The sequence below is a fragment of the Lipotes vexillifer genome, unplaced genomic scaffold, assembly GCF_000442215.2.
Source record: "Lipotes vexillifer unplaced genomic scaffold, Lipotes_vexillifer_v1.1 scaffold944, whole genome shotgun sequence".
NCBI classification, from domain to species: domain Eukaryota; kingdom Metazoa; phylum Chordata; class Mammalia; order Artiodactyla; family Lipotidae; genus Lipotes; species Lipotes vexillifer.
The window spans coordinates 2,190,210-2,201,448 of NW_006785040.1; the positions used below are offsets into that span (position 1 = coordinate 2,190,210).

General features: G+C 48.6%; 1 protein-coding gene across 1 annotated transcript in view; it reads right to left on the reverse strand.

The window, feature by feature from the left end:
- DPP6 (dipeptidyl peptidase like 6) overlaps positions 1–10,469 on the reverse strand; it is an 800,631-nt gene extending 790,162 nt beyond the window's left edge. The window contains exon 1 of the mRNA XM_007457180.1: positions 10,209–10,469. Coding sequence (XP_007457242.1) covers positions 10,209–10,469 — 261 coding nt within the window. The remainder of the gene's footprint in view (positions 1–10,208) is intronic.
- Between the last annotated feature and the right edge of the window lie 770 nt (positions 10,470–11,239).

The window sequence follows — 11,239 nt, forward strand, 5'->3', positions numbered from 1 at the left end:
CCTGCATCGGCAGGCGGACTCCCAACGACTGCGCCACCAGGGAAGCCCCATTTCAGTCTTTTTGAGAACTAAGTAGTTTTAAGAGAGATGCAGGAAGGTAGAACGAAACTTCCTGTGGAAGTTTAGAAAGTGCTTATTTTGCCCAGAGATGACGATGCAGTCAAGGTCCAGAAATGATGAATGGTGACTTGTCCACATGAACACGGACTGCCCTGTGCCCCTCAGCTCAGGCTAGGTGATACTGTCCTAACATAATCTCAGTGGTTTACAAACATAAGTTTATATCTTTCCCACTGAACGGCCACTACCTGGAATATTGCTCGTTTCTACGGCAAAAGGAAAGAGAGGGCACAGCAACTCACGTGCTGGCTCGTAAAGCGTCCACTTAGGAGAGCTAGCCTCACTTCCAGTCCATTCCAGCAGCCAAAGTCAACCACATGGCCACACGCAACGCTAAGGGGGAGAGGAGGACAATCCCACAGGTGCCTGTGAGACCCATAAACACGTGCAGAGCAGCACCAAGGACCCTCCCCCCACCAGGAACACTTAGCTTGAAGTCCAGCTCGAAAACTCTGAGCCCAACTTGACTCCCCTGCTCCGTCCCTCCACCTGCATCCACTGGTGACCCCTCCGCATCCTTCCACCTAACGAACCACTTTCCTCATGTAAGTTTCAGCTGAGCCTCTGTTCCTTCCGAAGGGCTGTTCTCGCCAGCAGTGCGCTCTGGGGTGAGGCTGTGAACAGACGGGTTCACTGTGGATTCAGCGATTCGCCTGCAACACACTTCCCTCAAACCCGGCACGGGGAACACACGTTTGCAAATCGGAAAAGATGAAATGAACGTGACGGAGAAGACCTAAAAGTTCACCTGGGAAACTAGCTGCGTGTTCTATAACGTAGCCAAGGGCTCCAGAAAATGGCATCCATCCTCTTCATGAATGTTCCCGAGACCATGTGGCAAAGGTGAGCGGGGACGAAAGTCTAACCTCTGAGGCAGCCTGAGGAATAAGAAGGGGCACGGGACCACATGTCTCCATCGACTTCAGATACCCGGAGGCAGCAGTCTTTCCTCAGAAGCCGTGGAGATGCTGAGGAAGGATGCACAGAAGCAACAAGGGGCCCTGAACAAGCAATGCATCTCCAGGGCTTAGAGCCGTTCATATGGGGGTCGGCTACCTTGCGTGGCTGCAAATATCTCGCGATTCTAAAAGCAGATGAGATAACTTCACCTCTCAGGACTTTTAAAGAGGTTTCTCATTTTTGTTTTTAATTTGTAAATTACTGGATGGCATGTTGCATGAAGCATAGCAAGGGTTTGAGTACAGTTTAGAAAATTGAACGTTTTGGGGGAAATGATTAGGGAGACTGGAAGCCTGTGATTGTCTCCTGCATTCCTCTACCTCTAGTTTCTGCTTTACCCTCCCCCCACTTCCCTTGTACAACTCCTTTTATTCCGAGTTCTTCAATGCTTCCTACTCCATTCATGTTCCCCTTCTGGCTGATGTCACCTTAAAATATATTAGGTGCACCATATATAAAATATAATGGATATATACAACCCTATAAATATATCACAGATAATATAACAAAGAGCCCATTGCTGTACGAAAGTGGCTGTATTAATTCCAGTAGTTTTGTCTTTAAGATAGACCTTCCCAAATAGTAAACAACAGGAGATAGAAATGATTAATTGGTCTTCTCAGTTCCAAATTGGGGAAGACGATAATATCACCTGTTCCATTTTTTTTTTTTAACAGAAGCATATTAAAACTGACCCCAAATCATCTAAGGTAAAAGCTGATATCAAATGAAATCTGAACACTAGAGAAAGTTAAAAATTGATTTTGACAATGATTGTGATGCCTTGGAAAATCCTTAAGTTCCTTTTGAATTAAAAACCGTGTGTGTGTATGTATTTTTTTTTTTTCCATTTCCATTGGGCATGGTGCTAGGATGCTTTTAATGCCTTCTAAATGTCTTCAAGGTGTTTATCTACACAATGAAGGGATGAGTGAAGTAAATTTGTTTGTCTTTTTTGAGGGAACGACTGTTCCAGGACGGAGTCTCCCTCTTTCCTGCGTCCCTGTAAGAGTCCAGTCCCTGCCAGGTGCTTATCTACAGCGTTCAGCCCCCAATGCCTGCTGCTGTCAACTGAGATGTTCCCTAATCTGGGAGGCACGGTGTTCACCACCTGGAATTCTACCATCTGGACCTTGTGGGCTTTACTGGCTTCTAGTCTTCCTGGAAAATTACCTATATACATTCCTGCATCATGGGACAAAAGTGAACATTTCCTGCGCTTCAGATGGATCTGGATGTTGTTAGAAAACACAGAAAGAAATACATGGAGAAAAAAGAGTAAAACTATTGGGGAAACCCATTCAGGGCAAAAATCGTATACTACTGTGGCGAAACTGTTTGTTTTTTCCTTTGGCAATTAGCATATCCGTTTAGAGCTAAAATAAGTTAGACCATTAGGTTTCATAATGTTCATACTTTTGAAATTCAGTGATATAATTAATTCCTCCACTTGATTACGGTACCACACAGGATACTGAGAAGAACACAGGAGAGACGGGAAGGCTGAGTTTCTCTGAGGTCCAGAGAACACAAGTGATTTGTGGAGTATTATTCACATAATTACCTGTAGTCTTCTCATTTGTAAAATGAGATGTTATCAAATTTTTAAATGTTCTATTTCAGATAATTTCACGATGCTAGATCCTTCTAAAGATAAATGTTCCAAAAGTCATTAACCAGAAGGTTTGAGTGCTTTTTTTTTTTTTTTTTAATGTACATAAAATCAAACCAATGTGCTTAAAATGGAAGAAAATCAAAACATGGCACATGGGCACTCAATGCCCTTAACGCTAAATTTATTAGAATTTAATTTATTTTACATCTTTATTGGAGTAAAATTGCTTTACAATGGTGTGTTAGTTTCTGCTTTATAACAAAGTGAATCAGTTATACATATACATATGTTCCCACATCTCTTCCCTCTTGTGTCTCCCTCCCTCCCACCCTCCCTCTCCCACCCCTCCAGGCGGTCACAAAGCACCGAGCTGATCTCCCTGTGCTATGCGGCTGCTTCCCACTAGCTATCTACCTTACGTTTGGTAGTGTATATATGTCCATGCCTCTCTCTCGCTTTGTCACAGCTTACCGTTCCCCCTCCCCATATCCTCAAGTCCATTCTCTAGTAGGTCTGTGTCTTTATTCCTGTCTTACCCCTAGAATTTAATTTTAAAAGGGTTACTGTACATATTATTTTTATAGGCAATGCTCTATGAAAGGGGTCAATATTGTATTTTGCAGAGAAGCATTCCATATGCACTTGACAAATGCACTGTTATCATCAGAGTAATTAAAAGGAACAGGGTTATATACAATAAGACTGTACATCTTACTCAGCAACTCCTGCCAGTTGCTTGCAAAAATTAAACTCATTAAGCATTCTGACTCTATTAAAGGAGGAAAAGCTTGGGGTATGAAATAAAAAGCTCTATTTTATGGAGGAAAAATGTCCAAAGCCAACACCTAGAGAAATTCCTGTCTACAGAGTGATACTAGGATATTAATCTCATGTGGGAAAATGAGTTGATTCCATTGTCAAAAATATAAATTGATATTTTGTTATTCAATACTCCAGACCTCCTTAAATCTACAGTTAACATATACAAGTAAATTATTTAAAAGTGCGCACTGGCAGGAATAAAAAAAAGCATGCCATATAAAATAGGCTGCTGTGCCCACTTCAACATATCTTACTGCTACACAGAACTCAAATCCACTGAGAAGGCAGAATGCTCATTTTTCACAAATTGGGCTTTAAGCAAACATGTAGGTTTCTGGCTGACTCTACAGAGCAGAGGCTTGTTAACAGATTGAAATTTATTTGCTATAATTCACAGTGGACAATTGACTCATCCAAATGAAAAAACTTAGGCTTACCCTGATTAATTTTTCAAACGAACAGATTAGCTCTCTGTTATGGTTCTCCCCAAGCCAAGGTAACTATGGAGGTGAAATGAGATACGCGTAGTGGTGCTTTAAAAAATACAAGGTGCAATGCAGAGGCACGGTATCTTTGATGCTATACTTGGCTTCACTCATCAGTCAACTAGCACTTAATCCTTGTTTATGTCACCATTCTTACTTCCTTGTAACACAGACAACTTCCCAATGATGACTACATGCTCTGTGCTGAGACAGTAAGCAAAATTTTGTATAATTTTGTTCTATATACTTTACCAAAACATTCACAGAGAGACTGTCTTAGACAGTAAACGCTTCTCATGTGTTTAACATTGTTCTGCAGTGCAGAAAATAAACTTTTCATGAGGACAACTGCTGTGTCCAGCAGGGCATTATGATATGGTGTTATGGGGCATTAAACCCATAAGGATACCTCAAAGCTTATCTAGTGAAATACTTAATGTTATAAGAAAGAAATCAAGATAGTAGGAAAATGTAACTGTACAAGCTTATGTATATTGTATGCCACGCTCGCAGGTGGAAGGGATGGCAGTACTAGAAGTAGAAATAAGGAGATTAGGCAGAACGTTATTTAGAATAGGGAGTTGTAAGGAGAGGGGAATGACAAGGTTAGGGATATATTCTACGCGGATATCTTGTCAACACCACAGAAACGGTCTAGCGCCCAGCTGCTTGACATGTGGAACAAAAGCTGGGAAGAGAAATCAAGATGGTGACTGCCAAGGTCCTTCCAATTCTCCAGTTCTCCAACTCTGTAAAACAGCAAAGCAGATGATCTCCACAAGAAATGCTAGGACGTGTACACCAGAGGAATAAAGCTACTTTAGCCACCTGCTAATACAGAAGCTGCGAAATATACTCAGCTCCCTTTATCTTCATTCGAATTTATCCCATCACTAATTTATCTTAAAAAGAAAGCATGGAAGGGAAAGAATAGAATAGTGGAGACCAAAACCTTGGAGTGTAGGTTCTCCCAACCCCCTGCATGAAAGGGAGGAGGAAAAAATGATTTACCAAAGAATTCAAAGGCCAGGGTCAGAGAGAGACAGGACATGAATTCACGTGGCATCATGAAAGACATATGAGGCAAAAGTTTGAAGCGCAGGGTGATGGTCAACAGGAGAAAAAGCGATAACAACAAAGACTGAAGAGGAGCCAGGCCATTACCTCAAGTAATTAAGGGGACACTGACGACATTTGTGTGCAGTTTCTGCAGTGAAGACACTGCAAGAATGTGAGTCTGCTGTCAAGCTAAATAAGGAAAAGGGGATCCTCGGAACAAGTCAGTGGATTCAGTCTGAGACCACTTGATTGAGAAGATGAAACCTCCGAACAGCCCTATGACATCCCACAGCTGTTCTGCAGGTGAGTTACACTAAGCATTGTCAAATTAGTCATGGAAACAATGGGATCAAGCAGGTGGCTGAAAGTTTTAGCCTTTTTCTCAATATGTTAGGAAGAGAATATGAACCTAAGTATTTTTAAAAGCATTTGAAATTGGAGCAGAAGAAAGTAAGAGGGGATATAAACATTTCTGTGGCGCATGCTGCTTAAAAAACTTACAAGTTGACAGACTCCAAGGAGAAATTAACAGGATATTGGCATCATACCCGTGAAAAATCAAGGTGGAGAGAAAGAAGGGCTAGTGCTGCAGACATACAGGAAGATGAAATACAACAGAAGCAGTGACAGCATAAGCTGACACACAGCATAAGCAGTGATTTTTGCTCAATCCCTGTTTCGGCCAAATTGCTGTTTTAAAATCCTGTTGTCATCACATCTGTATTCTTAGGAAATCATGTGCCACCAAAAATGAGGAACACAGGAACATGGTGATGTGGCCCCAACAAGACCGCTGCCCTGACGGTTACCCACGTCCTCCTAAAGTCCTTTAAGAAATCAAAAGGAAATGCTCAAGCAGGGGCGTGACAGAGTTCAGTATTTTAAAAATAATTGAAGTTAATTCCTATCGGAAGTTACTAAATTCCATTAAAAGCCACTTCCAGCAACATTCCCTTTAAGAGTCAACTTATTTTTAAACCTACAAAATGAATTTTAAACCAAAATAGCTATTGATTCCTCAGAGGGGTTTCCCAAGTCATTGACTTTCCCGCTGCGGATCACAGGCTCCGGACGCGCAGGCTCAGCGGCCATGGCTCACGGGCCCAGCCGCTCCATGGCACGTGGGATCCTCCCGGACCGGGGCACGAACCCACGTCCCCTGCATCGGCAGGCGGACGCCCAACCACTGCGCCACCAGGGAAGCCCTAGTCATTGACTTTATACTTAAATAAATCTAAGATTGATGAGGAAACTCTAACAGAAAAAGCGCTCTGGCTTCCCTTCTTTTTCAAAGCTAAACTTCACATTTTAAAACTGACCCACCCCAAGCAGGCTTTTTTGTAGTGCTACACAGCAGAGAGGTCCCTTACATGTGTAGTTGGTGCAGACAGGTAATGCATTCCCAGTCACCCGCCACGCAACTTCGGCATTTGACTTATCTCTTCTAGACCTGATAACTACCTTCAATTTTATTTTGTGAAGAATTGCCCGTTCTCAGTCATATTCAGGCACGTGTGCGTACACACATAAAGAGGTCAAGAACTACATTTCATTTCCCCGTTTCTGGATGGAAGGACGAGGCACAAAGTTCACTGGATTTTAAAGGTATGGTGTTTACCATCATCTCAGCGACCAAGGTGGGAAAGCTGTTTCTGTTCCATGGAACAGACAAGCCACAGAAGAGCAATGACACACCGGCCTTAGTGTTGGGACTCGAAACAGAAGTGCTGAAGATTTCCTGTGCGCTAATGCAAAGGACTCTTCAGAACCTCAGACAGCTCCCACGTGTGCCCAGAGGATGCCCAAACTGCTAAGTACATGTTTACGTGGCCGCCCCAAGATACACAGAATGATACGTAATGTGTGCCTAATCAGTTGTATATCTTCACGTTTAAACTTGAGTAGCAGGATGATTACTCAAGATTGTTTAATCTTGACAAGGGCTGGTATCAGAAAAGCAGTTCTTATATCTACTTTCTTTAGCTAGCGCTCTTATCTTCAGCAAACAGCAGCCACTGTGCCTGGAAGAAAAGTAATCTGTTTAATGTGCACTTCTATCATTTAGCACATTTTTAGACATAGTTTTTTCAATTCCGAATATTTTTTCTGAGAAAAGCACATAAAAGTTTTCAAGCAATTGATGCTACATTTAGCCGTGTGTCATTGTTTAATCGTACATTTTAAACATGATATATATATATATATATATATATATATATACATACATATATCTCATAAGGATACGACATACACATACACTATATTTATACCTACACCTACACACACACACCCTTTTTTGTATTTTCCAGGAAACAAAAAATTGATGTCAGAAGTTAATGAATTTAAATTACATATACTGTTCAGAGCCATTTCAGCAGAAATCATTTGCAAATGTTAAATTCATAATTTGCTCGTCGGTTCAACCCTTTTGTTTATCTGAGAAACAGTTCTAGACATATGTCAAATTGAAAAGGAGGAATATATGCTCAAAGCTAAGATGAGGAGAGAAAAAAAAAAAAAAAGATGGGTGGAGATGATCTAAAACAAAATGCAGAAACTCTCCCCTTTCCTTTCCCCTAGCGACACCTAGAGCCTATTAGGAAGAAATTGCTCATGGTTTTCACTTCAAGCATAACACAATCCAACAGTTTTAAGTCAGATTTGAGGCAAAAAGTGCATCATTTCTGTCTGCACTGCAGCTCAGTGGTCTTCCCCAAGATTCTCAGGAGTTTAATCCTCCAGAATTTTTCAACTGCCCCAATGAAACTGCTCCTCAAAGATTCTGGCTCCTTGAACCCGAGAATTCATGCATTTCCCTCAGGACCTGACCCACTGAAGTGAGGGACATCTCTCTGATAGCTCTCTTTTAACCAGGGGAGTCTAGAAATAACCCAACATAAGAAAATCTCATGCAAGATCCAATACAGGGTGTGGGTGCACACGCGCACGCGCGCGCACACACACACACACACACAAACGAACCACATCTCCCACAAACTTTTGTCATGTCTATTACACTCTCCATATCCTCCACTGATAAAACAAAACAAAAACAACCAGTTCATTGGATTTTAAAGGATTTTAAAGTGATCCCAGGCAGGACATGTTGAATGACCACAGCCTCCTGCTGAGGGCAGGGACATGAACTGCCCAGGGTATGTCGGGGTAGGCCATCTGAGAGGCTTGTGTGAGGACCTGTACCCAGGTGCCCCCAGGTGGGAAACTCTCAGAGCTACACACAGTGAGCTCTAGGACCCAACACAGCCAGCCAGGGGCTGTACCAGCCAAGCCAGCACTGCCTGCCTGCCTGAGAGCTTGTCTGGGATTTTTCTCTTTTTTTCTGGGAAGAGAAGGTCTCAGAAACATCACCTTCCTCTCTCCGTGGCCTTCCCTGGCCCTCCGAACAGATGGACAGGATCAACAGAGGTGGTTGAACTCATCCATCTCTGCAGCCGGCTGGTGTCCTGCCTGAGTCATCAGTTACTAAGGTGATATGCAAATCAAACCTTTGAAACCCAGGCTGCCAGCCCCGTGAAGAGTGAAAAACGTGCTATCGGAGAAGTTTTCAGCTCACACAGCCTAAGGTGGTCGCTAGTCCAAGGCTAGGTGTGGGCACAGGCAGGGCCTGACTCCCACCAGCAAAAATTGGTCTGGGCCCTGGGACAAGGGCTTGGGCCTCGGAGGCTAGTGCTTTTATTTTATTTTTCGGAAAAGAAACCCACCACCACCAGCACTGGGGGGGGGAGGGCGAGGTGTTGGAGAAGTGAGTGAAGGGACAGCGCCCCGAGGTGAGGATTCCAGTGAGAGGTGGGAGGGGGAGAAAAAGAGCCTGGGACAGTCTCCTCGAGTCTTAAAGCAGACAAAAGACAAAAGAAAGAAAGGAAAGAAAAGAGAAACCAACTTGTAAGCACAGACAGATCGAATTCCCTCCTTGGCATCCATAGCACCAAGCAGTTAACACCAGGCATCCACACATCCGTGAACCCCCAGCCAATTCCACGCCCCAGCAGCGCAGCTCCACCAGCGCTGCTCTCTCAGCGCCACCAACTCCTGGCCGCCGCCGCCGCTGCAGATAAGGACCCGCTCCGGGACGGCGGTGACCGAGATCCGCGCGAGGAGTGTATTTGCGGGCGCTCCCGGGAGGGGTGGGGGAGGGGTGGGGAAGGAGGGCGCCCCAAGACCGTCGCAGACGCGGCGCGGGCGCGTCTCCCACGGGCTGCCCGGAGCCCCGTGCGCCCACCCACCCACCCACCCAGATGCTCTTACGTCTTCGTCGTCACAGTCGTTCTGCGCCTGGTACTGGAACCGGGGCCGGCCGCCCGCGCCACCGCCACCGCCGCCGCCGCCGCCGCCGCCGCCGCCGCCGCCGCCGCCGCCGCCGCCGCCGCCGCCGCCGCCGCCGCCGCCGCCGCCGCGCTCCAGGGGCGCCGCAGCGGGCGCCTGGGCTCCGAGGGGCTTGGGCCCCGCGCCGTCCTCCTCGGGCCCCTGGCCGCCCAGGAGGCGGCTCGCCTCCGGGGGCGCCGGGAAGGACCGCGAGGTGTTGATCTTGCCCGTGAACCTCTGGTACAGCGAAGCCATCGGTCTCCGCGCGCTCTCGCCGGCTGTCTTTGGGGCGTTTTGATAATGGCTTTCCCCCTTTCGGGTTCCCGCTCCCCACTCCCGCCGGGGGAAAGGGGAAGAACAGGAGGAGGAGGAAGAAAGGACGGCGGCCTGGGACAGTCTCCTCGAGTCTTAAAGCAGACAAAAGACAAAAGAAAGAAAGGAAAGAAAAGAGAAACCAACTTGTAAGCACAGACAGATCGAATTCCCTCCTTGGCATCCATAGCACCAAGCAGTTAACACCAGGCATCCACACATCCGTGAACCCCCAGCCAATTCCACGCCCCAGCAGCGCAGCTCCACCAGCGCTGCTCTCTCAGCGCCACCAACTCCTGGCCGCCGCCGCCGCTGCAGATAAGGACCCGCTCCGGGACGGCGGTGACCGAGATCCGCGCGAGGAGTGTATTTGCGGGCGCTCCCGGGAGGGGTGGGGGAGGGGTGGGGAAGGAGGGCGCCCCAAGACCGTCGCAGACGCGGCGCGGGCGCGTCTCCCACGGGCTGCCCGGAGCCCCGTGCGCCCACCCACCCACCCACCCAGATGCTCTTACGTCTTCGTCGTCACAGTCGTTCTGCGCCTGGTACTGGAACCGGGGCCGGCCGCCCGCGCCACCGCCACCGCCGCCGCCGCCGCCGCCGCCGCCGCCGCGCTCCAGGGGCGCCGCAGCGGGCGCCTGGGCTCCGAGGGGCTTGGGCCCCGCGCCGTCCTCCTCGGGCCCCTGGCCGCCCAGGAGGCGGCTCGCCTCCGGGGGCGCCGGGAAGGACCGCGAGGTGTTGATCTTGCCCGTGAACCTCTGGTACAGCGAAGCCATCGGTCTCCGCGCGCTCTCGCCGGCTGTCTTTGGGGCGTTTTGATAATGGCTTTCCCCCTTTCGGGTTCCCGCTCCCCACTCCCGCCGGGGGAAAGGGGAAGAACAGGAGGAGGAGGAAGAAAGGACGGCGGCCGCGCGGCCGCTGCTCCCGCGCGCCACTCTCAAGTCGCCGCCGGGCGACTGCCTGGCTCAGCCTCCTCCGCCCCCTCCCCCGGCGGCTCGGCGAAGCCGGGGTCTGGGGGTGTGTTCTCTCTCGCTCGTCTTTTCTGCTTTTCAACTCCTTGCCATGGCCACGTACGGCCTGCTCAAAGCCATCGACAGAAAGAAAACAAACAACAAAAAACCATAAAGGGAGGGAAGATGCCTAGGCCCCGGCATTCGGCACCCCGCCTAGAGACCGGCGAGCATCCAGAGCGCATCTCCGCGCCCCGCCCCCGGCCCCCCGCGCGGCTCCTCCTCCCCTGCTCTCCCCACGTGGCCCCTTCACACACCGCCCCCCGCCCCCGGGAACTGCGCCCGGGTGGCCAGGGCTGGCAGCCAGGAGGCGGCGGGGCCACGCAGCTCTTGGGTGCGGGCTGGGCGCGGAGGCGCGCTGGGGGCTCTGGGGCTCCGGGCCACCGGGAGGGCGCACCCGGCGATACGCGGGGAGGGAGCTTGCGAGAAGAGGCCCGCGATGGGGAGGGGCGTCGGGGGCACCGAGGGAGGGGGCTGCCCCCGAGACGCCTGTCCTCGGCTCGGCGCGGGGCTGCGCTCCGCGTCCACGCGCTCGC